The sequence below is a fragment of the Nuphar pumila genome, chromosome 3, assembly GCF_984573655.1.
Source record: "Nuphar pumila chromosome 3, dmNupPumi1.hap1.1, whole genome shotgun sequence".
Classification (NCBI taxonomy): Eukaryota; Viridiplantae; Streptophyta; class Magnoliopsida; order Nymphaeales; family Nymphaeaceae; genus Nuphar; species Nuphar pumila.
In genome coordinates this window covers 43985011-44012638 of record NC_143251.1, presented here as the reverse complement: position 1 = coordinate 44012638, position 27628 = coordinate 43985011, and the positions used below count along the sequence as shown (strand labels likewise).

The 27628-nt window shown below is 38.5% G+C and overlaps 1 protein-coding gene across 1 annotated transcript; it reads right to left on the bottom strand.

Annotated features, from left to right (window-relative positions):
• Window positions 1–186: 186 nt before the first annotated feature.
• LOC149842749 (sphingoid long-chain bases kinase 1-like) lies at window positions 187–27628 on the bottom strand. The gene is made up of 9 exons (XM_089999404.1): window positions 27326–27628; window positions 25017–25563; window positions 24546–24911; window positions 23649–23742; window positions 23477–23514; window positions 5832–5978; window positions 3494–3593; window positions 767–1725; window positions 187–647 (listed from the first exon to the last, which is right to left on the bottom strand). Exons 2-9 carry the CDS (start codon window positions 25440–25442, stop codon window positions 498–500), a joined length of 2280 nt encoding a protein of 759 aa, XP_089855530.1. The 5' UTR covers window positions 25443–25563; window positions 27326–27628; the 3' UTR covers window positions 187–497.

Below are 27628 nucleotides of genomic sequence, written 5' to 3'. Positions count from 1 at the left end.
CAAAATATCTTTTTACATCAGAAAACCAAGATCCAAGGTTTGATCCTTAACAAACAAACCATGTTGAACACATCCCCCCCCCCCTCTCTCTCTCTCTCTCTCTCTCTCTCTCTCTCTCTCTCTCTCTATATATATATATATATATATATATATATATATATATTCCAAGTTCGCCACAGGCTGAAGTAATAAATTCAACTACATTATATCTCAAAACAAGACTCCGAGGCAAAAAAAGGAAAAGTACACGGAATTCCAATACAACAAGTGGACTACAAAAGGGTGAAAGGGGATATAGGGGGGAAAAGAATCAACCTCCCAAGGTTAGAGCAACACATTAATTTACAAGAATAATTAGAAGAAAAGGAGTGAAGAGCAAAAGGAAAAAGATGTACAACACATTTGATGCTCTGGCCATTCCACTGCCACAACCTAATGGTTCTAGGATGTGGAAGCAGAGCACACCTCCTTAGAAGCAAAATACTAGGAAGAACATCCTATACATGGTCCCAGGGTGGGCGGCCAATTAGCTTGCACTGTTCGGGAAGCAATGAAGCAACAACATGACCATTCATCGGAAGAAGCTCACCGTCAATGCCACACCCGTTATGGGCATTCTTCCCAGGTGTAAGCCGCAACGATCTTACCTGCATCACCATTGGAGCTCACAATAGGTTAACATTAGTTTCATAAATTCACAAACAATGCAAGCTCATTACATGTCTTTCCAACAGAATGGATTGTGTGCAGTTTAAATGGGACATACTTGTACATACTCCACGTAGGGCAGTGAAAGGTGTTTGCCAAATTGCATTAGCAAAAAGAATCTCAATAACTTAAGCCTGCCATTCCCATGAACTAGCAACAAGTCCAATGCCTTGTCATCATGCTCTGCTTTCGGTGCAAGCACTTGCGAATTCAAATTCTGCACCGTCTTGCATGAGTGGTTGCAGAGCAACACGCCAAGGAACTCTCCTTTCTTAGCAACCCACTTCTCTTCTTGTTTTGGAACTTCAATTTTCTTTCCTGTTTCCATATCATCATCTAGTCCCAGCTGCCTAAACGGATCCTCAGGAATCCAGGTGGTCTCTGTATCCCACTTGGGCTCAGCGTCCCACTTTGGTTCTGAATCCCAGATTGGCCCTGGATCGGACATTGTTGATGAAATATCTTCTTTGTCATTTCCTGCCATATGTCCCCAAGGTCCACGAGAATCATTTGTGGAAGTCAGACCTGTCCAACCTTTATCAGTCCTTGATTTTGATCTTGTCCTTGGCCAGTTAGGGTTTGCTGATAGCTGCAGCTGAGGATGAAGAACTTCTTCTGGTTCATGCGTTGCATTGTTTCTGCCAGAAGACATCCGCTTCATTTTGGGGTCTATACCACGAACATAATCAGAAGGTTCACTGCCCGCAAGAGTACTACAAGTTGTATCCAGATCCCCTGACATTCGACTTGGAGTTAAAATGGAGTCAATACTTGATAAACTTGATGCCCTAGGTATGCCAGCAGTTGTAGCCTTTCCCGTTGTGTCTGGATAAATTGATGAATCTTGGAGATCTCCATTTGCTGGAGCAGTTCCTTCAGCATCTGGTGCGCCCTTTGACACAGGAAGATATTCCAGCTCAAAGCTATACTTTGGCAAACAGAAAAATTTGAGTACTCCAGCCACAAGGTAGCGCAGAGGTCCAAAACGCTTCTGATACTTCTCAGAAAGCTCCAGTACTGCCACGAGAAACCAATAAAATTGCTACAACACTCCTTTATACATGAAACTTGAAAAGTGAACACAGATTCAATAGATGAACATTTGAGGCAACTATTTGCACAAACACAATCATCCAAAGCTTGGTCTTTAAGATAACCATTTCATAAAAATAAGTTGGATGCTCTAAGAAAAGCTGAAGCTAAACTTGTTCTTGCACGTCCTTTGACCTTTGGAGATCAAAACCTAAGAAATGGAAAGTGAACACACATACACATTTTGTTTAGGAAAATGTCACTAGTTATCCATTCCATTCGTTGCACCAAATCCAGAATGTATGGAGTTAAGAAACATCTGAGCCTTCATATCTTTCCAGAGCTTAGCATGTTTGCATGTGCATGTGAACACACACACAGACACTTCATGGAAAATTACATTGATAGTAATCATTTCCACAAGATATTTCACAAGGACAATGACAACCATGATGGAGGTCGCAGGAATTAACATGAGCAACTTGAAAGTCTTACTATATGACCACAATACCTTTCAGCTTACCAACATTGATGCATCATGCATGTACAGGATAATCAATCTACGCTGGTGACAAAGCATGATAGTTAAAGTGAGACACACTGGCTTGAACTAGGGGAGCCCTGAGATGGACCTCCAATGTTTTCTGTCTACTCGGTAATACACACTATACATTCAGTGACATTATCAGAAAAAAAAAGAAACATGGAAACTGAAAGCAGGGAGGAACACAAACAAGCATAACATTTAGGGGCAGACATCGGACTGGCCCAACCCACCTGACCTGATGCCTGCTAGAGCCCAATGGGCCATGGTCTGCTGATAGCCTAACCCAACCCTTGTCAGGATTAGGATGGGCTCAGGTCTTAACAAAAGATTGGGTTGGGACTCACAGAAATTTTTTGCACCTCGGCCCCAGCCCAGACCGCTTAGTGTCTTGTTGAGTTTCCAGATGCACAGGCAGACAAACCCATCCCATCTCAGAGCAGGTACCCAAAATCCCATCCAGCACCTGGCCTAACATCCACCCTTAGCAACGTGCAAGATGATATGGTTGATACCCATTACCTTTTTTTTTAATGAAGAGGAACCCTCGCTGAAGTGAGGAAAACCCTGGGTGGGGCCCCATGACCACCCTGCCTTACATGGCCCACCTCTGAAAGCTACATAAACACCCATGCACCAGCAGGGTTTGATCCAGTGCCTTCATCTCAAAACCCTCACAACCACCCTGCTGGCCAGGTGGACGACCCCTGTGGTGCTGATGATACCCGTTACTGAAAACTCATAAAAACCATACCAGCATATTTTAGATGCTTATGCACACACCTTAATGCATGGTCTAACATGACATATAAATACACTATTTGGAATAGAGTAAATTGGTTGTCATATCATCTATAGAAAAACTAGGACAAACAAGAAAAGGCAATCAAACAAGTAGCTCGCAGCATTTGCAGAAGTGGCAACAATGCACCTGAATTGGCAATTCCACATCTACTGAATATGTTCCACTTCAAGAGAAGAATCATCTTACCATCAAGAACAAGTGTTTTTTTATGCATTGAAACAGAACCACAGGCAACAAAACCAGGAGATAAAAGGCCTTCAAAAGTATTATTGTACTGAATGGAAATGAAATGTCTAACAAAAGGTTCTTGTTGCAACAATGGAATATTGTTGTGTACGCTTATGGCAGAATGAATTTTCCTACAATTGCAACATAATAATCTAAAGCACAGTTGTTGAAATTACCATCACTGACAAACCCGTAATATGCGACAGTTATGCCAAAGTGTATTGCACCAGTTTGTATCCATTCCACAGCAAAAACATCTGTAGCTGTGAGCCCCCCCTGCATACAGCAAACAAAAGAAAGAGAAGTACATAAATCAAATCAAAGGAACACATACTTATCTTAGGAAAGAAAAACAATCTAACAAGACACCTCAAAATAGCAAGATTGTCCAAACAACAAAAAAAGAATGGTTCTATAATTTTCAAGTGTTACTTTCAAGTGTTACAATGGTACAAGACATTAAAATCAACTGCATTAACCATACTAGTTTGAGTTTTCAAAATAGATTTTCGCATTACAATCTTAATGTTTATTTTTATATGGCAGGGAAGAAGATAATGTTTAAGAACTTTGGTTTGAAAGCCATGTGCTTAATGAGTAGAAGCAATAACAAAGTGGTAATAGTTAAAGAATTTAACAATGAAATGTAAGTTTGAGGAAATAAACGAAATAGAAAAGCACAATGGAAAGAAGGCAGAAATCCATCACTGATAATAGCATTTGGTAGACAAAAAATAATTGGGAAGTTGTATTATACAGCACTGCACCTGGATCATGTTTTGGCTGTCCAAGCTCTCTCGTTAAGAATAACGACAAGCCAAAGCTGCACTTGAGATCAGATGTTTGAGCTTGCACTTGATATATGATTATACAATATATACACACATATTATTTACATATACATATACATATACATATACATATACATGCATATTATTTATAATATATATTATATACACAAGTTTTATACATATATAGTATAATGTATAACAACCATATTATATATGTTGCATATTATATAAAATCATAACAAATGAAGTTGTCATGACCCAGCCGAGTCACAAGTCAACCCATGTAGAGTCGAGTTGCTAATCATTGGGTTTTAAAACACTGGTTCTTGGTCTTGACTAGATTCACTTAACTCAGGATTACATCCTAAGCTTTTCCCAAATAAATAAAAGCATGTGCAACTTCTTTCTCTTGACTTCTCAATAAGATGCCATTGCAAGGAAATGGTTTCTTCGTTGGCCATACAGACATAAACCCTAATTGGATTTAGGAAACCACTAATTATCTTCTTGGTTGTTGCGCCATTAATCTTTTGCTGATAATGCTTTAGTTTTATGTGCAGCTTTCTATATATCTTTTATTTTATAAATAGAAGCTACCATGATTTTCCTCCAATTATTGAGTGTTTTCTTAAGTTAAAACATTGTTGAACAATCTAGCCAGCCATGAAATCTCCACCTTCATCCACCAAAACCAATCACTCTTTAGGAAAAAAATAGTTATTAATGCTTCGTTTTCATAGTTTTTATGGAAATAATTTCAACTTCCATTGAAACAAATTAACTCGACGACACATTCCTTGACCATCTTCTCCTTAGTTATCTATGTAACCACCACCTCCCACTTTACATACTCTCCTAACCACATTATTCTTTATCTAACATGCTCCATCTCTCTTTTATTAAAACCCTTCAGTTTTCAACATCCTTAACACACTTTAAATAGTAGGACTTTTAGCATTTCTTTTCACTAATTTCAGCAATCTTGTAGAAATATTTTGTCTTCATCTAACAAATTTGATCTAATGTTATCATATATTTCACATTTAATGTCACTATTATAAATGTTACCTCCTTGCTAATTTATCTCTCAAGGTTTATCCTATTTCATATCTTATCCAATTCCTTATATGTTCCTTTTAGTGATTTATATAATTTTTCCTTTTCACTCTTTTTGAAAGCCTTGCTTTCCCGAACATATGACCCTCTGCAAAATACTTCTTTTGTCTCTTGTTTTGTACAAATTGACTTGTCTATAGTTCATCCACATTCTAATCCCACTATCCCCATGAATGTTGCAAGCCTTACACATTCTTTGGGATTCTGTTCTTGCCAACTGACTCTTGAATTGCAAACCTAGAATCTTAACATATTTGTACAATACTGGGACTCACTAGATATGGTCTTTCAATTCCTGCATGTTTCCAACTATCTTCACCATCATAAAAACTTGGGAGTATACAATGATTATGATGATGTGAAATTACAGGAGTCATAATAACATTTTTGAGTTTTGTAATTAGGGAGATCCTGTATAGATTAGAAACATATCCAGGTTTCGGTCATTGAGAAGACACCTAAAACTTAGTGGAAAATGGTTCGAAACTAGAAGGAAATGAACATGAAGAAAAACAGGAATGAATCCAACTTTCTTAGAGAGGATGATTATATAATAAAATTGATAAAAAAATAAGTATCTACTGCTCAGGAAGGAAAACATAAATACCTTTACTATAGCTATTGCAGCCGATACAGGGTCTCTAACTCCTAGAACAGTCCAAACAAGTGAATTATCGGAACCAGCGGGGATGATGCCAATTGGAATTGAAATAGCTTCGTTTTGGTCATTTCTACTAAGCAAACCATTTAAAACCTGAAAAAATCCATGACAAGACAAAACATCAGTTTACATCTTATCAGTCAACAGCTCAAGACAGGTCCACGTACTACATACACATTAAACTGATAAACATAAAACATTAAAATAAACAGTAAATTTGTCTCATTTAACCAAAGCCAAGAAATTATTGTGACTTCAAAACTGTCATTAGCAAACAATATGATCTTTGTTACGAGTGCACAAGGATGAATGATTTCACGGATCAACATTTGAAAATGTAAAAGTAAAGAAATACTCTGAACTAAGGTTCACTGACAGCATAACTGGAAATAGCATTTGAGTGATGAAGAATCTTCTTCTCAAATATGCTACTTGACACCATAGTGACAAAAGTTAAAAACGGCAAAATATCGTTTTTCAAAAACTCACGAGAAATTGAAGATTTTTCATAAATCTTGCATTCTTTTGGCAAAATCTCAGCAATAAAAAATAAATTAAAAAATATAAAAATTATTTTTTATAAGAAAATATTAATAAATTTATTTAAAAATAAAAACACACGGTTTTTTCATGATAAATAGCCATTTATTTAAAACATACATATGCGTTTAAATCACGGTATTTATGTTTTTCACAAATCTCGCGATATTTTGAAAATCTTGCGAGAAATTGCCGTTTTAAACGTTCAGGGAATTTCTCGCAAGATTTTCATAAGTCTCACGATACTTGTCACTATGCCCGACACAACATTAAAGAAAAAGATAAGATAACCTTTTTTTTGCTAATAAATAAGTATCACAGCAATAAGAAACCATTTAGGCCACCAGGTACATCTGTTCAACCAGTCAGTATGCTAATCAAACAACTGATAACTATGTCACAGGGACTCGGCAAAACAGATGCCGCACCCGCGTCGACGCTACGCGACGCGGGATCGCGTGCGGGTGCGGCACCGGGTGCGGTCAACACGACCCTGGGTGCGGTCAACGCACCCAGGGTCATTTTTGTCCACATTTTTAGGCGAAAAAAAAATTCCCCCCGATGAAAAGGAGGATTAGGGCAAAAAAAAATTTTTGCCCTAATCTCTCCTCTCTCTCCCCCTGAGCTCGAGCTCTCCCATCGCCGCCCCAGCGTCGCCGCCCCCAGCTCCGCCTCCCAGACTCCTCCTCTCGGCTCGCAGGTATGTCTCTCACTTTCTTGGGTCGGCTGGGGAGGGGCCGAGCACCCCCCCCCCTCTCTCGGTCTCTTGTTGGGTCGGCAAGGGAGGGGCTGAGCCTCCCCTGCTCCCTCGCTTTTCGGCACAGGAGGGGCCGAGCCCCTCCCCCATGTACCTCTTTTTTTGGGTCGATTGGGTCGATAGGGGTTTTTTTGGGGGGTCGACAGGGGAGGGGCCGAGCCCCTCCCCCATCTGTTTTTTTTTTTGGGTCGACAGGGGAGGGGCCGAGCCCCTCCCCCATCTGTTTTTTTTTTTTTGGGTCGACAGGGGAGGGGCCGAGCCCCTCCCCCATCTGTTTTTTTTTTTTGGGGTCGACAGGGGAGGGGCCGAGCCCCTCCCCCATCTGTTTTTTTTTTTTTTGGGTCGACAGGGGAGGGGCCGAGCCCCTCCCCCATATGTTTTTTTCTTTGGGTCGACAGGGGAGGGGCCGAGCCCCTCCCCATATGTTTTTTTCTTTGGGTCAACAGGGGAGGGGCCGAGCCTCTCCCCCATCTGTTTTTTTCTTTGGGTCGACAGGGGAGGGGCCGAGCCCCTCCCCCATCTGTTTTTTTTTTTAGTCGACAGGGGAGGGGCCGAGCCCCATCTGTTTTTTTTCTTTGGGTCGACAGGGGCCCCCTCCCCCATCTGTTTTTTTTTTGGGGGGTCGACAGGGGAGGGGCCGAGCCCCCCTCGCTCTCGCTCTCTAGTTGGGTTGGCAGGGGAGGGGCTGAGCCCCCCCTTCTCCCTATGTTTTCGAATTGATTTGAAAATTGTAATGTATTTTTTTTTGTGTTTTCAGGATAAAAATGACGGATAAAGGGAAAGGACTTGCGTCATCCTCATCCCAACATGTGAGTTCTGCTGCTAGTTTTGCTGATAGTTGCAGTGGGATTGATGATGTGGGGCCACTATGGATACATGTAGATAAACTTGCAAAAACTGGAGGAGGTGGTGGAAACAAAAGATTTCGATGCAAGCTCTGCGAAAAAAATTTTGTTGGGCCTTACACAAGAGTGAAGGCTCATTTGTTGAAGATACCAGGACATGGCATTTCAGCTTGCAGAAAAGTTGATGAGGCAATGCGAAGGCAATACAAGAAAATACAAGAAGAATATGAGAAGAGAAAGGCAATGGCCGATTCTTCTGCACTCAGTGTGCCATTTGCAAGCCACCAAGAAGATGCTGAAAAAAAAAGAAAAGTCAATCTAGGAGGTAGAGGAACGATACAAGCAACATTCAATACATATGGAAGAGAAGAATTGGATAGAAAAGTTGGGAGGTATTTTTATTCTGGTTCACTCCCATTTAATGCGGCTAGAAATCCTTATTGGAAGGATTTAGTAACATCCTTGGCAAATTGTAATTTGAGTGGTTATGTGCCTCCAAGTTCAAAAAAAATACGAACCACACTTCTTGCAGAAGAGAGGGCAAACGTGGAGAGGTTGCTAGAAATTAAAAAATATTCATGGGAGCAAAATGGAGTTTCCATTGTGTCTGATGGATGGACAGATATTCAAAGGCGTCCATTAATCAATTTCATTGCTTGTTCGCTTAGTAGCCCAATATTCTTGAAAACAGTTGATGCATCTGGGGAATATAAAAATGCAGAGTATTTGAAGGGATTGTTTATAGAAGTGATAAAAGAAGTGGGTGATCAGAAAGTGGTATAAATCATTACAGACAACGCTCCGGTTTGTAAAAGTGCAGCGTTAAGTTTGAAGAGTGAGTACCCTCATATTTTTTGGACTCCCTGTGTAGCACACAGCTTAAATCTAGCCCTAAAGAGCATATGCAACCCCAAAGAAGAAGAAAATTCACAAGCATATGCTTTATGTTCATGGATTGAAGATTTAGAAAGAAATGTCAAAAGCATTAGGAATTTTGTTGTTAACCACCATCGTGCTAATGCTATATTTAATAGGCATTCTGATTTGAAATTGTTGAAGGTCGCTGAAACACGTTTTGCGTCCATCATTGTGATGATGAAGAGGATTAAAAGAGTGAAGAATGCTTTGATTAACATGGTGACTGATGAAAATTGGACATTCTATCGTGTTGATGATGATATGAAGGCTCAAGAAATTAAGAAATTCATTCTTGATGATGAGTTTTGGGACAAAGTGGTATACTTCCTTCAATTTACGCAACCTATTTGGGAAATGTTAAGAGAAGTTGATAAGGATGAGCCCATGCTTCACAGAGTTTATGAAATGTGGGATAATATGATTGAAAAAATAAAAGCTATAGTTTTCATGCATGAAGAAAAAAATCCTGCAATGGATGATTCAGATTTTTTTAATCATATTCATTCAATTTTAGTCAGAAGATGGGATAAGAGCAACACTCCTTTGCATTGCATGGCACATTCTCTTAATCCAAAATATTATGCAAATAAGTGGCGGGCTGGTGGTATTGGTCGTGTCCCTCCAAATTTAGACCCAGAGCTATCAAGACATAGAAATATGTGTATGACAAGACTTTTTCCAGAAGCATATCTTCTACATCAAGTCACACAAGAGTTTGGAAAATTTTCATCTTCGAGATTATATGCACCGGCATTATTCGCGAGAGAAGAAGATAATATAGATCCTATCACATGGTGGTCAACATTTGGATCAGAAACACCTCTTCTGCAACGTCTTGCATTAAGATTGCTATCGTAGCTTGCTAGTTCATCTTGTTGTGAAAGAAATTGGAGCACATATTCTCAAATCCACAACATGAAGAGAAATAAACTCACCAGCAAGCGTGCAGAGGATTTAGTATATGTTCATTCAAATCTTCGATTACTTTCGCGAAGCAATGATGAATACAGGTACTAATTTTCTCTCTTAGTTATTTGATTATTTCTTAGTTTTCATTTAAATATACTTGTATTGTATTTATCATTTTCAAATTGGGTTTATAATGCAGACAAGAAACATCCAAATTTTGGGATGTAAACCCAGAAGAGTGTGACTTCGAGGGAGAACATGAATTCAACGTAACAAACATGGATTTAGCTGAGCCCAGTATTCCTTCTAATGATGCATTTGATGATGAAGAAGAAAATTATTAGCATCCATTACTTCATCAGGATATACTTTGGTATGTAATTTAGTTCTTTTATGCAATACTTATTTGATTGATATTTAGGTCGATTTATGTAATTGCTTTACTTATTTGATTGATAATTTGATATTTAGGTTGATATACTGCATGCATGATGAATCATATTATGAGTTTATGATAATGTTTATTGTTAAATGTTAAACTGTTAAAACTTCAAAATTATATATATATATATATATAATTTTTTTTTTACATTTTTGCCCCTGCCGCACCCCCGCACCCGGGTTTTTTGGAAGTGCTGAATCCCCGCACCCGCACCCGCTCCCGCACCCATGTGACATAGACTGATAATTAATCCACAGGCAGATACTTAAGAGCACAGCTTCCAAACTTCACTAGATTTTTTAAGAATTACATGGTTATTACAAAAGCGTTGGTTTGATTCACAAATTGGTATCCAGAGATACACTGCATTTTCAGGTTAAAAAAGCTATCAACAATCAGACTCCTATCAAGATAACATACACAAGTAATGCATAGCTGTAGCACATCAAAGTAAAAAAGAAACAGACTTCAGAGAAGAAAAAAAAGTATTGTAATTCAACAGCAAACTGGCCGGTTTCCATTCATATCACAATGTTTTCAAGATAGTCACCAAAAATAACTTTGAAGTGCTAGGAGATTTGTGTAAGGGAAGGGGGGGCACACTTTGAAGTGTGTCGCTGCACCTGATGTCCTCCAACTTTGGCTGACAGTCTGTCAGTTGCGGGGCCCAAAAGAAGACGGAGGGCAGCCAAGTGCAGAGGCACACTCAAAGTGTGCCATGTGATGGCACTGATCCTGGCTTGGGGGGGGGGGGGCGGGCGGGAATGACAAAGTTGTTATTCGTAAAATATCAGCAGTTAGCTTTCAGCTCATAAGAACCAGAATTCTGTGCATCCTATTATCACAGTCAGAAAATAGTTCCTTTTTACCTCACTAGCTGTGTCATTGCCCAAGTGCAATAATTCCTCTTTAACTGGTGGGCTTCGTAAGGGCTTGGATGTCGGTGACCCCACTCCCGGGTTTTCCTTGCAGGGAGGCCGGCCCATTAAGTGAGCTGATTCTCGGCAAGGGTTCCTTGCCATCAAAAAAATAATTGTGCTTTTTTAATAACTAACTAATTCCTGGGGTGTTTATTGCCACAAGAACCTGTTCTCCATCATATTTCCAAGGGAAGACTCAATTATAGAAAAAGCTAAAGCCAAACATGGAAAAACTAGTATACAACATGCATATTATGATGCATATAGATGGATAGATTGGAGAAAAACTTGAAAAGGCATATCAAGAAAATAATCTCTGAATTTTTAAAATGCCCAGGGTCATGAGAAAAAAATTCTCAATCTATTGAGAATTGGTGCATAATGACAGCTGGGAGAAGGAAGACAAATCATATGACCATCACTGAGAGGATGCAAAAAGAGAACCTATTGTCTTTCTAGACCTCTTGAGCTAAAGAAATGGTGTATGGCATCTATTTCAGTGATGAATTTTGAGATCATCTATTTGTCCATCCACTGGAAAGAGTGATTTTTCATGCAAGAATGAAAGCAGCAGCATTTGCTTAAAGATGTGGAAAAAATTAAAATAAAACCTACTTTTCAAGGAGACAAATTTGAACTTGCATAAACATTCTGCTATAAGAGAAATATCAGCTTCAGTGATGAGGAACACCACCATACTTTCCATAATATTGGACTAAACATTACACTTCAAGAGGAGCTACACCAGAACAAGGATACTCTTAACCTATGTCACAGGGATTCGGCTAGCAGGGTGCCGCACCCGCGATGATGCGACACGAGTGCGGTCAACCCGACCCTGGGTGCGGTCAACGACCCAGGGTCATTTTGGTCCAATTTTTCGGACTTAAAAAAAATTTGCCAAGAATTTTTTTTTTAATATATGTCACAGGGATTCTCCAACTCGGTGCCGCACCCGATGCGGTCAACCTGACCCTGGGTGCAGTCAACGCACCCAGGGTCATTTATGTCCAACTTTTGGACTTTATATATATTATATATTATATATTTTTGCCACACCCCCGCACCCGGGTTTTTTGGAAGTGCCGCATCCCCGCACCCGCACCCATGTGACATAGCTCTTAACACATTCATAATCCAAGATTATGTTTCCAGGATTGCATATGTTGCATATGTAAAAATATCATTCCTAGCTCATCTAAAAGTATACTCCAAAGACTATATTCAGCATCTATGATTACTGGAGGCTATCAGGATGATTTCCTTTTAACAAGGAAGAAAAACAATAAGTACTGCAACTTATTCCCAAAGAATTTCTGACTTATGTAGTTTGACAAATAATCCAAATATCGTGCAACATAGATAAACATTTTGCTGTTCCAACACCAAACTAATATGTCCCTTCATATCAGATCTGACCAGACACTCCATATCATCTATTGACATTGCATTTCCAGCAAAATTGCTTACAAAGATCAGACCTTATCTTTATTCAAATCTAGACAATGTGCATTAGGGTTTCACAAAGAGAATCACAAAGGAGGAGAAGTGAAGAAGAAACTTCATTAATAAGAAAGGGAAGAGAAAATACAACATATAGGGGTCGACCCCCTCATTGCACAAAAAGACAAAAGTAGTTTTCTAACCTCCTAACAGATTACATTGTTACCCTTAATAAATAACAATATGTACACTTTTAGTGTGGTAGTACAAATGAATAGAAATACATAGAATACATGTATATTACATTGTTCAACACTCCCCTCGAACTTGAGATGATGCAAGAGGAATCATCCCAAGTTTGAAAAACAAAAGACAATCTGTAATGGGATTAAACTTAGTAAAAACATCTGTAATTTTCTCTTTTGTGCCAACATGCTCTAGAGCTATGACTCCATCCTCATAAGCTCTTCTGTTAAAGTGACAATCAATCTCAATATGTTTCATTCTTTCATGAAAATCGGAATTCTTGGCAATATGGATAGCACTCAAATTGTCACAGTATAGAAGTGTCCTCTCAAAAACTATTACTCCAAGCTCTTTCAAAAGTCATCTAATTTATATGATTTCAGCAGTAGCTTGATCCATAACCTCTACAAGACAGAGCAACTCGTTGTTGCTTTTTATTCTTCCAAGAAATCAAAGAGCTCCCAATAAAGACACAAAAACTAGTGGTAGAGAGACAACAGCCAACAGCCAGACCTACTGACGTAGGTGAACTCATAAATTGACTGACAACATGCACTGCATGGATAATGCCTAGTCTGGTGATGGTCAAATATAACAAATTGCCCACTAATTGCTTGTATACCATAGGATCTTTAAGCTTCTCACCATTTGAACTTCTCAGCTTAATATTTGTTTCCATAGGAGTAGAAAACTTTTTGGAATCATCTACAAGCCTCGCTTTGGTAACAAGATTTGCTGCATATTGGTATTGTGTTACAAAAAACCCTCTTCCAGAGTAAGCAACCTCAAGACCCAAAAAATATTTCAAATATCCTATTCATCTCAAAGATATCAGCTAATCTGCTTTTGATATTAAGTATTTTCTACACATCATCTCATGTAATAATCATGTCATCTACATACAAGAGCAATATACATTTCCCTTATGCAGTGGAATCCACAAACAAAGCATAATCATGATGACTCTGCTCAAGCCCAAGTGACTTTACAACAATGCTAAACTTCTCAAATCAAGCACGATGTGCTTGCTTAATCCCATATAGGGCTCATCTCAACCTGCACACCCTGCCCTAAAAATCAGAATAACTAGGTGGTAGTTCCGTATACACCTCCTCCAAGTCTCCATTCAAAAATGTGTTCTTCACATCCAATGGACAAAGATTCCAATTGCATTATTGCAGTCACAATAAGTAATGCCCTTATGATAGTCATGTGAGCAACTAGAACAAATGTCTCGACCAATGTTGTATCATACTGTATCGTACGATATGTATCGTTACTATGTATTCTAACGATATGATACACACGCGTATTGTGAAAAGAGTGTGTATCGTATCTGTATCAAGTGTATCATACGATGCACTTCATGCACATTTTAAAAGGGCCGAAACTTTTTTTACTTTGGGTTTTAAAGATCTTCCTAAGGTCGATTTTTCTATTTGTTTAGAGGCCATTAAAGGGAAACCCACACACCCATAGGAGACTTGAGAGCATTTTGGGGTTCAATTCTGCGCAAGGAAGAGGCCTTTGTGGTTTTCTCACATAAGAGTGCATTTTCACCCAAATTTCACTCAAGGAAGTGAGATAAGGTAAAAATTCTTCGTTCTTTGCTTCATTTGTGTATGATTGAAGTTGAAGAAGAGTAAGCACTTTTCTTTTTTTATGTTTTTAGAGGATATTACTTTATTTTTAGTCTTTTACCCTTAATTTCATTTTTTGTGCCCTTAAAACTCAAAATTTGTCCCTAAGTGTGTTATTGAGCAGTGTTTTACATCATTGCAGTGATAGAATTTAGTAATATATACTCTAGGAGGTCAATGAAGAGTGGAGGTCTTGGAGAATGCCTCTCAAAGGATCATGCACTGAAATATTATACTTCAGTTGACTTGGAGATGTATTAGAAAGGAATAGTGAAGTGTAACTTTTGTGGTTTCTTAATCTATAGAAGATTGTATAGATTTAAATGTCATCTTGTAGGGCATAAAAACTCCATCATGAAATTATGTACACATCATATTTCTACTGATATTCGTGTTGAGCTTTTTGCTAGTCTTATAGAAGATGATAAAAGAAATGCACAAGTGCGGCAACATTTGTAGAAGAGAAATAGTCAAAGGTGGCCCCTGATTCAAAATATGAATATGACCCATCATCATCTCAAGCCACTAAATGATGCAATAAACGAAGGAAATCATTGTTGAAGTTTGATACTGAAGATGACTTTTATATATAGACATATGTTTCTGAAGTATAGCTTGTATGTCTTCCCCCTTAGCATGGCATTCTATAACTGAAAAACATAGTTGGCAAGCTTGTGACTCAGGCTCGGATCGGACCCCTACTGGGTCATCGAGTCAGCAGGTTGACTCGGTGTCTCGGACGAGTCAGAACTCTAATTTTATAGTGTAAGCACATGAATAAGACATGGAAATAACTAAACTTCAAGCTAATATGTATAGATAAGTTACAAAAACATATAATTATACATGATTATTATTTTTTTTCATTGAAAAATATTAGATTCTTCATAAAAAGTGACTTTAATATAAGAAGTATGCATTAAAATAATAAAATACATGATAAAAAATTTATATTTAATGGGTTGGATCGGCACACCTGAATCGTGACCCAGTTGGGGTCCGATCCGGATCTACTCGAGCGATTCACGAGTCAACTCGCCGGGTTTGCCAACTATGCTAAAAAATGTAACTAACTTTTGTAATTAGTTATGAAAACCTTTTCGCTTTTGAATGTATCATTATTTTTTCTTAACCGATTGTATTTTTGGTGATTAGATGCGTGGTTGCACAACCAAATGTGTGGTTGTTAAATGTTTAATGACAAATCTATGTTTAGTTAATCATATTACATAAATATATTATGTTCTTGTATTCTATGATTTTTTTTTGTTTTTGCAAATCTTTTTTAGATTTTAAAAAATAGTGAAATTTATGATTTTTTAGATACGATACAATATATATCTTACTTTGGGCCTGACCGATACGAGTTACGATACGCTACTTACAACCTTGGTCTCGACAAAATCAATACTGAATTGATGGTTATATCCGGCATTGTATCTTTCAATGAACCCGTTTGCATTAGTCTTGATCTTGTAGACTCACTTGCATCCAACAACATTTTTTCTTGATGAGAGTTCTACAAGATCCCAAGCATATATCCTCTCAAGTGCACTCAACTCCTCAGCCGTAGCATGTTGTCCTTCCTATTTAGAGGAAGCCTCTACATAAGAATTGAGCTCAACATAAGAGAAGATTATAGCTAAATAGGCACGATGTTGAGGAGAAAATGAATCATAAGACACAAAACGAGTGGGAAGAACAAATATTTTGGAGTTTTTACGTACCTGAGGAGGTGAGGGGGATGAGTGACTCTAGACTCGTGCTCTGGATCAGCCGAGAGAATTAGAATTGGTCTTTAAGTGTCTTATTTCCTCTAACTCTATCCGATCTAGAAAAAAGTATTTTCACTATATTTTCTCGTCTTCTAACATAAGCCTGCCCAAATTTGTAAATCCTCTCAATAGATTCCTCCTCTTGAACCTCCACTCTTTTCAACTACTCTTTTCAGGGAATGGAACTAAGAAAGAAAAGTTGACAACTTCTTTTCATTTATGCTCTACTTTTTCCAAAGTAAGGTGTGTCACGAAAAACTGTGAGAAAGCAACGAACGAGGAGAGAGAGGCTCTGAGGGCTGCAGAGAAAACCCAATACAGATCTGCGTGTTTTGCTTCTCATTAAGTAGATTTCTATACAGTGATTACGGTACGAAAATACCCATTACATGTTATACAAATATTACAACATGCCATTAATGAGCATGTGTTAATAAAGAAGATAAGTTGGGTCTGGATACTGAGATCCAAATCAAGTCATGAATGGTGTCTTTTTACCCTCCCTCAAGGTGTACATGGTCTTGAACCATGAACAACTTGCCTTTTAACATCCAAAATTTGTCCTTGATAAGTCCTTTTGTAAACAAGTCAGCAACTTGATCAGTAGTCCGAACATATTCTGGTTCAATTTCCTTTTCTTCGACCTTCTGTCTTACAAAATGTTGATCAATTTCAATATGTTTGGCACGACTGTGGTAGATGGGATTGAATGACATGTTGATAGCACTTTGATTGTCACACAAGAGAACGCTTTTGAAAATCGATTCTCCTACTTCTGTCAACAGATGTCTGATCCATGTTACTTCAGCTGTAGCTGCTGCCATCGATCTATACTCTGCTTCTGTGCTCGACCTCGCTATGGCTTTTTGCTTCTTACTGCTCTAGGAGACAAGATTTAGGCCAATAAAAATACAGTATCCTGAAACTGATCTACGCTCATCTGGATCTCCTGCCCAATCTGCATCTGTGTAAGTAAGAAGCTCATGCATGTGATGGCCATGCATACTCTTTCTGTATTGAAGACCATCTCCAATAGTTCCCTTCAAATATCGAAGAATGCGTTTAACAGCTTCCATATGCCCAATATGTGGTTCATGCATAAACTGAGATACCTGATTGACAGAATAGACAATGTCAGGTCGAGTGAAGGTAAGATACTGAAGCATTCCTACTATCCTGCGATATCTTGTAGGGTCCTCATACAGATCTCCATCTTGGGAACTGAGTTTCTGATGAAGTACACTGGGTGTGCTTATAGGCTTGCAATCAGTCATACCGGCCTTGCTAAGAACATCAACGATATACTTATGTTGAGTGAGTGTCATGCCTTCAGCAGTCCTGTCAACTTCTACTCCAAGAAAGTATCGTAGTTTACCAAGATCCTTTATCTTGAATCTATGATTCAGAAGTTCTTTAACATGTTCAATATGTTCATTAGAGTTACCTGTAATGATAATGTCATCAACATATATCAATAACAGGGTAACTACATCTTTGCATTTGAATATGAAAAGAGAATGGTCGAGAAGAGACCGAATAAAGCCATATTTTTCTACTTCAAGCGAAAAACTGTCAAACCAAGATCGAGATGCTTGCTTCAGACCATATATAGCTCTCTTTAACTTGCATACGTATTCTTTAGAGTTTCCTTCTGCATACCCAGTGGGTTGCTCCATGTATACTTCCTCCTTTAGAGTTCCATGTAGAAACGCATTTTTCACATCCAGTTGACTGAGAGTCCATTGGTGTTCAACAGCCAATGATAGTATGATGCGGATAGTGCCCATTTTCACGACCGGACTGAAAGTCTCATCATAATCTTGTCCTTGCTCATGTGTGAAGCCTTTAGCAACCAGCCTAGCCTTGTATCGTTCGATAGTCCCATCTGGCTTATACTTTATCTTATACACCCACTTCGATCCAACCACATTTCGATTGTGGGGTCTGGGAACAATATCCCAAGTCCCACATTCATGAAGGGCCTCCATTTCTTCGTTCATAGCTTCAATCCATCTCTTAGAATTTATTGCTTGATAAAATGTTGTGGGTTGATCCTCCTTGCCCAAAGAGGCTAAGAAGAGTTGGAAATCCATTGTAAAATTCTCATAACTAACCCACCTATCAATAGGATGTCGAGATCGGGTAGACCTTCTGTGAATAGGTGATTGAATGGAAACAGGATGATTCTGCTCCTAATTAGAGCTGAGGGGTATCTCCTTCTCACGTCGAGAGTAAACAATGCCTTTATATCTTTCTGGAGCCGATAGTGACTCAGAGATCACACTTTCCTGAAGTCTTTGCTCAGCAGTAGATACGTTTCCCTCATCTCTTTGATGACATTCAGAGGAACAAACATCATCAATACTAGAAAAGAGATCTGAGTTTAACCAAGGATGGTAAACTTCAATTTCAGGAGGAGTGATAGCATTATGACCAAAATTTGATTCGTCAAACACAACATTTCTGGATATTTTGATGCGCTTGCTTACGGGATCATAACATTTGTAGTCTTTGTAATCATCAACGTATCCAACAAATCTGCACTTTAAGGCCTTATCCTGAAACTTATGCCGCATTGAACTATCAACATGAACATAACATACACACCCGAATACACGCAAATCATGATAATTTGGATGCACACCATGCAAAGAGAAATAGGGTGATTTGTTTTCCAAGATGTTCATGGGCAATCGATTTATGACATAGAGTGTTGTATGAAAGGCTTTTGTCCAGAAGGTAACTGGAAGATTACTATCATGCATCATGCTCATTGCACTCTCGACAATATGGTGATGCTTTCGTTCAACAATCCCATTTTGTTGAGGTGTATGAGGGCAAGACACCTGCCTACTTATCCCATTTGTCTGGAGGAAACTAATAAAATCATTTGAAGAGAATTCACCCCCTCCATCACATTGAAAACAAATGATACTCTCAGAGAATTGATTCTGAACAAATGAATGAAAGTTCCGAAATAACTGAAAGGTTTCAAATTTATTTTTCATAAAGAAAATCCATGTGTATCTAGAATAGCTATCAACAAAAATGAGATAATATTTAGTGCCAGACATGAAAGAAACTGGAGCCGGGCCCCAAACATCTGAACATATAATCTCGAATGGTCTTGAAGCTCTTTTATTAATAGAATGAAAAGGAAGAACATGACTCTTACACTGAAGACAACTAGAACATTTTTTATTGTCGACACTTAAACTTAGACTTGACTTGGGAATAAGACTACTTGAAACAAGCTTATCAATAAAACGACTACTACAATGACCCAGACGACCATGCCAAAGATTCGGCTCAATACATTCAGAAAGATTAAAAACACTGTCAGGAGGAACTGAGGATGATGGCGTGAGCTTCAAGGTGGAATCAACAGACTGAATACCGGATGAAGGATTCTCTTGGAACACATACATATTCCCTTGTCGTTTTCCTTCAGCAAACGTTTCCCTCGTGTGAAGGTCCTTAACACAAACAGAGAAAGGAGTAAACTCGACTGAAGCATTAATGTCATCTACAAGCTTAGAGACAGAAACAATATTTTTCTTGATGTTAGGAGCATGGATGACATTTGAAAGAGCAAGAGAAGAGTTGGACATAGGAATTACAGAGTTTCCAATGTGCGAAATATGGTGGTGAGACCCATCTCCAGTGACTATACTATTTCTACCAACATAAGGAACAAGATTTAGGAGCTTACCAGCATCACCAGTGACATGAGTGGTTGCACCAGAATCAACATACCGAGTGCCTTGATCATTCTGTTTGATATTTAATTCAGCCAAAGCAGACAATAACAATTCTTTGACTTCTCCACTATTTTTCAATGTATTTGTTCCCTTTCTTGTCTCCAATTGCTTTCCTCTATTTTGCGAGTTAAACCAGCAATTTGCCTTTATGTGTCCCCTTTTGTTGTAGAGAAAGGGGGTAGGTATGGTCCTTTGCCTTTGCAGATTAGGAGGCATACTGGGAGTAGGTAATATTCAACGAGTTCCTTGTCCATTCCTCTCTTGACTTTCTCTTTCTCTAGATTCATACCTGCCACGTCCACGACCATAGGCGACTCCTGTGACAAGAACGTCGTGGGCTCCAACGGGGTTGTGATTACCTTCAGAGAATCCTTTCAAAGTCATCTCATACTGTAAGAGCTTAGCACGAAGATCTTCAAATGTAGGTAAGTCTGGCAAACACAGCAAGGAAGTAACCATCATATGATAATCGGGTCCCAGCCCGCTCAAAGTTTGTTGCACCATATCTTTGTCGTTAACCGCGCATCCCACTATAGCCAACTGATCTGTGATGGTTTTCATTTTGTTTAAGTACTCCATGACAGTCATGGAGTCCTTTCTCAGCATTTGAAATTCTTTCTTTAAAAATAAAACTCTTGCATGAGAAACTTGAGAGTACGTCTGAACGAGACTATGCCATAACTGCATAGTTGTGCAGTCATCAGGGATTGCCACAAGCACCTCTTGTGACAGGGTGGAAGTGATGTAGGCAACCAAAGCCTGATCTCGCTTCATCCAGGATATATATTCTGGATTTCTGACAAAAGTAATGGAAGTGTCACCCTCCCCAGTCTTGCCATCTTGTGATATGAACTCTGGAGGAACGGAAACAGAGTCATCTAGATGCACAGAAAGATGCTGACTTCTTATGAATGGGATGATTTGTCTTTTCTAGGTAAGAAAATTGGAGTTGTTCAGTTTTTCTGACACAAGTTGGCTAAGAAAATTGGAAGAAAGTACAGATTGAGAAGAAAAAGAATCCATAGGTAATTGAAGGTAGAAAAGGAAAAGACTATTGGGGTAGAACAAAAAAAAAAGTCAGAAACAAAGGTCAGAACAAATACGAAATTTCAGAAAGCTCAGACTCGGCTGCCTTTTTTTCTTTTTTTTTTTACATCAGACCCGAGTCAGGAAACAAATTTATGCAGTAAACTGATCTGAATGAAGATCAGTTAATAAGAAATCAGTTAATAAGAAGCAGAACAAAAATACGCTATTTGGATATAACGTGTTTTTTTTTTAAAGATGCAAAGGGCTGAATCTGATTTTGGATGAAACGATATTCTAAAATGTAAAGAAAAAAGAAACCTGAATCTGTCCAACGATATTCTAGATGAGGGACAAAAAAATTAATGAAGTCACACAAAAATTTGCTCTTGCGTGATCATATGGAATCACGTCAAACAGCGTGAAAGGGAAAAGTAAATGCAAAAGACTCTGATGACGATTAAAGGAAAGATGATTGATGAGATGCAGACCTTAGAGATAGGAGAAAGAAGAAACAGAATACCTTAGAATTAGAAATAGGAAGGCAACGAGGAAAGATTACCAAGGGGAAATCTGCTTGTCTGGTAAGAGTGAAAGGGAATCACGTCAAACAGCGTGAAAGGGAAAGCAGCTAATGCATATTACCTTGTAATGGAATATTTAAGAGAGAACCTGGAACCTGTTGCTTTGATACCATGTGAGAAAGCAACGAACGAGGAGAGAGAGGCTCTGAGGGCTGCAGAGAAAATCCAATACAGGTCTGCGTGTTTTGCTTCTCATTAAGTAGATTGTTGTACAATGATTAGGGTACGAAAATACCCATTACATGTTATACAAATATTACAACATGCCATTAATGAGCATGTGTTAATAAACAAGATAAGTTGGGTCTGGATACTGAGATCCAGATCCAGTCGTGAATGGTGTCTTTTCAAAAACAACATGCCTTGATACCCAAACTCTTATTCAATCGGGTCATAGCATTTATACCCCTTTTGTCCATGAGATATACCAAACTAGGGCAATTCACAACACCCAAAGACTTTCTTACTCAAAAACGACCTGAATCGACACCTTTAGGGCAAACAATCTCCACCAATAAGTCCAGAACAACCCAAAATGTCAAATCTGGACATTATTTGCCAATATACTCAGAAAATATTGAAAAATCATAGAAAATCAGATATACATCCCATTACCACAATTTTTTATTCAATTATCTTCTAAACTCACTCTCTATCAAAGCCCTATATCAAATCAAACAAACTGTAACCTTCACACGGGCATGCTGATGTCAGCACCTTGAGAAAAGTGCCCACAGAAGAAATGCTGAAAATCCCATAACGAAGCTTCCAATACCCTCCTGATCTATGATGACCTCTCCTTAGAGCCATAATGGCTATGATACCATATTCAAATCTGGACCATATGCATTAGGGTTTCACAAAGAGAAGCACAAAGGAGTAGTAGTGAAGAAGAAACTTCATTAACAAGAGGACAAAGTACAACATATAGGGGTCGATCCCCTCATTTAACTCACTTAGTATTCAACCTTGTGTAGCAGACTGAAGTTGAAGGATATTAAGAATTATCATTTCAACAATCGTCCATATTGTTGCATTAGTTTCTTTCTGACCTAATATACTGGGCACTTAGGCATCACTACCGTAATATTATCATTGCAAAACACTAGTTCAGTTTTTTCATTTTCAGTGATTCACTCAAAACAGCATATGTAAGGGTGATACACTAAGTCACCTTAACGGGAATCATGTTCATGCTCTCCACAATTAGCAAAACCCTTGCTACTGTTGAGCATTAGAGCCTAAGAAGCATTTGAGGTCACATAGGGCTTATTTATATAGTGAAGAGTAAAACTTGCTTGTTGCTAGCTTTAACTTGCTGCAACATGACTTCCTCAAATATTTATTAGGCAGTGACAATGATATCAATGTTGTTAGATTGCACATTGCAAGTATATCCTCTAATGCACCCCCAAAACAACTAAAATCACCATCCTGATAGTTTAGAAAGTCAGTTTCACACTCCAAGAGACTCACTACTTGATGGCCATTTTTACTTGTAGAGGATCTTTTTGAACATGTAGTTAATGGTCACCGTTTTCAGAAGACATCCGCTATTGTACATCACTCCTAATGAAAAACTTTCTAATTCATGTGCAGAATCAAACCATTTACCATATAAATTCAATAAAGCCTGTCAAAAAAAGCTGCACACCATTGAGCTGTGGTTAGTTCGACCATGAAGAATTTCAATAAATGGCAAGATAAAGTGACTCATACAGTATTAGAGTAATGTGTAAAGCTGCAAAACAGATACCAAACACAAACAGTGAAAGTGAACCAGACCTCATTGATAATTCCATCTCCACCAACACATATAATTCCTGTCAGCAGATGAGAGACACAAACATTTAGAGCTAATCCTTCTTCTTAATTAGTCAGATGCATGTGTATATGCATACATGCAACTATTTATTATTTAGTTTAATGCACATTTCAAAGAAAGATCAAGAATTACCATCTGGGCAAGTGTTAAAGTCAGCAGTAGAAGCAAGAGTCCTCGCATGACCAGGCGATTTGGTATTGACTACTTCCATATTGAAACCTGCAAGCTGGTCAATAGTTTTGAACCTCAATCATCAGCAGTTTCAAAAAATATACAAGAATAAACATGAGTCTAATTGGTTTCTACAGAATTCAACTAAAGAAATGGTTAAACCACAGAGAGAACAGTTTGTTCTTATAGTCTAAATGCTCAACAGTAAAACTGTATCCAAATACAATCGTAGTTAGATTAGTCAGTGCAACATATATGACGAGGCATGTTTGTTTGCCCAACAGTAAAGAATATTTTTTTTCTTGTTCATGGCAAATGGAGGCCATACATGCCCCAACTAGAGGATTTCATTCCTTCCTGCAAAACAACAAAGGGTAACAGGCCATCCTCAAAGGAAATAATTTTTCTTGGTTAATGGTCCTTAAAAAGGTTTGAATAGGTTACAATACAAAGCAAATGGGACATAGATGCATCAATAAAATGCTATTCTGTGGAATGTGAATTCTTTGCTTCTTGCAAACACGCAATGCTCAGCCTGGCCAGGCTGGTGGTAAATCTTTGAGACATTGTAATGCAATAAAGCCCTATCAGTTAAAAAAAAGATGCAAGAAACAGGGGAAAAACAAAGATTTTGAACAATTATGCCTAAGACAAAGCAAAACAGTAGAGTGTGCAAAGATCCATGGACAGGAGACAACTTACACTGGACACAAAATTGTAAAGCAACATCTAACTATGTCTATGAACAGTTACAGCTCCTATTTTATATATTAACTAAGGTACAAGGGCAAACCAAAGAATCCCAAAACAACCATAAGATCCACAAAAGAATCTTGAATCTTTCATCAAGCAACTGACCTTAAATATGGGTTCCACTTTGCTGTAGAAAACTTTGCTTGAACGACCATGTCCTGAGCGTGGATTCAGTATAACAAGAACTCTTTGAGGGATTTTACATCTGATATATTGCTCAGGTGGGAAATCACTAGCAACCATGTTAGATCCTTGTCTCTTGGAAGATAGTGGATGAGGCAAGCAATTCACATAGCACTGCTGATCTGCAAATCCACTAACCCACTTAAGGGCCTCTTCTGGAGTTGAAGCCAAGAACCTGAAGTCCTTTCTGCTCCTCTTAGGCTTAAAAAAGCAAGACAGACCATACGGTTTCCTCTGTATCGGATATGCATGCACTGTAAAATGTTTGAGTCCATTATTATAGGAGACCTACCAAAATAAGGAAGAAGATCTCAGAAATGAACAACTAAGCTAAACAGAAGAATGCTAAAAATCAAGCACAGAATGCATGTATTATATTCACAGCAAACTTACAGAGATTATGTCATCAAGATACAGGGTGTGAGTCCTCCAAACCAATGCCTTGCTCGTAAGCTTTGCATCAAATCCATTTTGCTCTATACTTTCTTTTGCTGTCTGAACATCAGCATTTGCATTGGTAATTTTCTTGTCCAAAACTAGCTTCCCTGAGACAACCACATACCCTAACAAGTCTGACTGTTCATCTCCTATGTCAATTCTGTGATCATGCACCTTTACTTTATCTGGATCTTCATTGACCACATTTCCCTTACTAGCCCTCACAGATATAACCTTGCCACGTTTCTCTGGAAGGACAGCAGGGAGTGATTGCTGCTCCGTCACTACCCGGGGTGATTTATTACCTGAACGGTGAAGAGAATGTTGTGACAATATATGAAAGGGATTAACATTTTGGGTAAGAGATCCATGCTTCTGCATCTCTATCAACAATCAGCAACTTTGAGAAAACTCATGAAACAATTGTAGAAGACACTTTTGACCTTGCAGAGCTTTGTCCACAGAGTTTCCCGAAAAGCAATTGGAACTAACATCACCAATTCTGAAAATTCAAATGATGAAAAAGTTCTTCTATTAATGCCAGATATAGGAATAGAACTCATCATTTATCGAAAAAGACAAAAAGAAATGAAAAAAAAACTTAAGATACCACCATCAATCCAACCTAACCAGCATGATGTACAAAGATCAACTTCTCATCCATATACCTCATTTGAATGCTAGCATAAAGTAAAAAGATTTGTGGAAAAAAAACATACTGATTGGATAGACATGTAAATCACGTAACTTTAATGAACTCAAAGAGTATGCAACACCGCATATTACATACACTGACCATCATATGTGCATTCCACTGTCTTTTTGCCTTAGCCCCACAAGATTAACATTAGGTAACAGACCTATGTGATCGAATCTGAGCTAAATAGCAGAATCCTTGATGCCTAGTTGACTTGAATGTCTCGATCAACTAGTTGTGCTAGACATTGTCAACTATGACAAATACAAATAGTGACCAACTAGATGGACCACTCCACCCATCTCAGTGTTGAACTTCCCGTCAAGTAGTGCTTACCTGGTCCACAGCTAGTGACTATAGATGAGAACCATGTGACGGCTTCCACACAATTTCATGTGTGTAAAGGTGTTTCACATTTGACAACAAAATCAATAACAAATGCTGTGTAATTTACCATTAGCTTCACATCAGACTTATGTTTCTTCCCTTTCAAACTCTAACCAGTTAATTTCTCAAGAACAGCCACCAAATTATCAATTACATGCCACAGATAGGGAACCTTGTCACCTACCCCATGCCAAATGATTTTCGCCATATTATTAGAGAATATATCCCAACCTATACTAACAGAAGGATACTACTTGTATGTCCTTTGTTGAAATACATATAATGATGCAAATCAAAAGCATTAGCAAGATGAGCAATAAGGCAAGGTGCAGCTTTATGAGATGCATTGGAAACATTGAGATTGGGCAGCTTCAAATAAGGAGCATCTTTGCAGCAAGTTCACGATGAGGTTCGTTCGAGGAAGAGGATGACCCAATAAGAAAAACTTAAAATGCATCCAAGAAAACAAACATCAACGATAACAGAAACATTTGCATCTATAACATCAGATTAACCAAAAGGGTACGTGCACAAACAGCAACAAGTTCATGTTATCAAAGCACAACAAATCGTGAAGATGGAACTTTCCTAATAAGAAGGATTTGCAACTTCGACAAAATCCATCCAAACAAAAACCTTTCGGAGCTAGAAATACAAAATTAGCAATTCCACACCAATTCGAGTGCGCACAACAAAACCGCATCAATTACTCGAGTCCATCTCTACAACTTGGAAACGCTCCCAAAAAATCTAAAAAAAATCATAATCTTTTGTTCGTTCTAGAACACAAAAACCCGCATTACGGAAAGCGACCGAAACAAACGGCAAACTTCTTCCTTATCGGAAGCAAACTCTCGATCCATTAATCAAAATTCTTCACTTTCCAGACTCTTCGTCATCGCACAACATCATAATCAGCAAATTCATATCCAAAACCCAGCATTCCGAGAGATCAACCAAAACAACCTACCTATTTCCGCTGAATTCCCAGCTGATTCCACTCAAATTCAGATCTCACCAAACGAAAAATCATAACAAAAAACCCAGAAAAACCAACAACCCAATTCCCGAATACAATCCTGACCTTTCCCAAGAAGCTGCTCCACATAACACCATCCAGAAAAAAGGCCCTACATTTCACAAAAATCGACAAAAAAATCAAAAGAAGAACATCGCTCACCTCGATGACCGGCCGACTCACCCGCATCCACCAAACAAAGCCAATAAAAAATCCCATAAAAAAAAGGAAATCAAAAACAAAAATCCATCATCCAGAAAACCGATCCCCTCCCCACAAAAAAAAAACAAGAAATTATCGTCGGAGAAACGATCTGATCGGATCCTTCGGACAGGAATCCCCGTAGAGTCACCGGAAATCCGAACTCCGACAAGAAGAAGATCCCCGGAAAATATTTCTCGGGTGCCGAAGCTGCTTCTTTTCTCTCTCACTTTTTCGGCTCTCCTCCTTCCGTCCCATTCATCA

What these genes read in the sequence shown, in the direction of transcription:
- LOC149842749 (XM_089999404.1), bottom strand. Translation starts at nt 25,442, where the DNA reads ATGCAGAAGCATGGATCTCTTACCCAAAATGTTAATCCCTTTCATATA. An exon ending in TTACGGGTTTGTCAGTGATG is followed by an intron (nt 1,726 to 3,493) that starts GTAATTTCAACA and finishes TTCTCGTGGCAG; the next exon opens with TACTGGAGCTTTCTGAGAAG. An exon ending in CCTACGTGGAGTATGTACAA is followed by an intron (nt 648 to 766) that starts GTATGTCCCATT and finishes ATGGTGATGCAG; the next exon opens with GTAAGATCGTTGCGGCTTAC.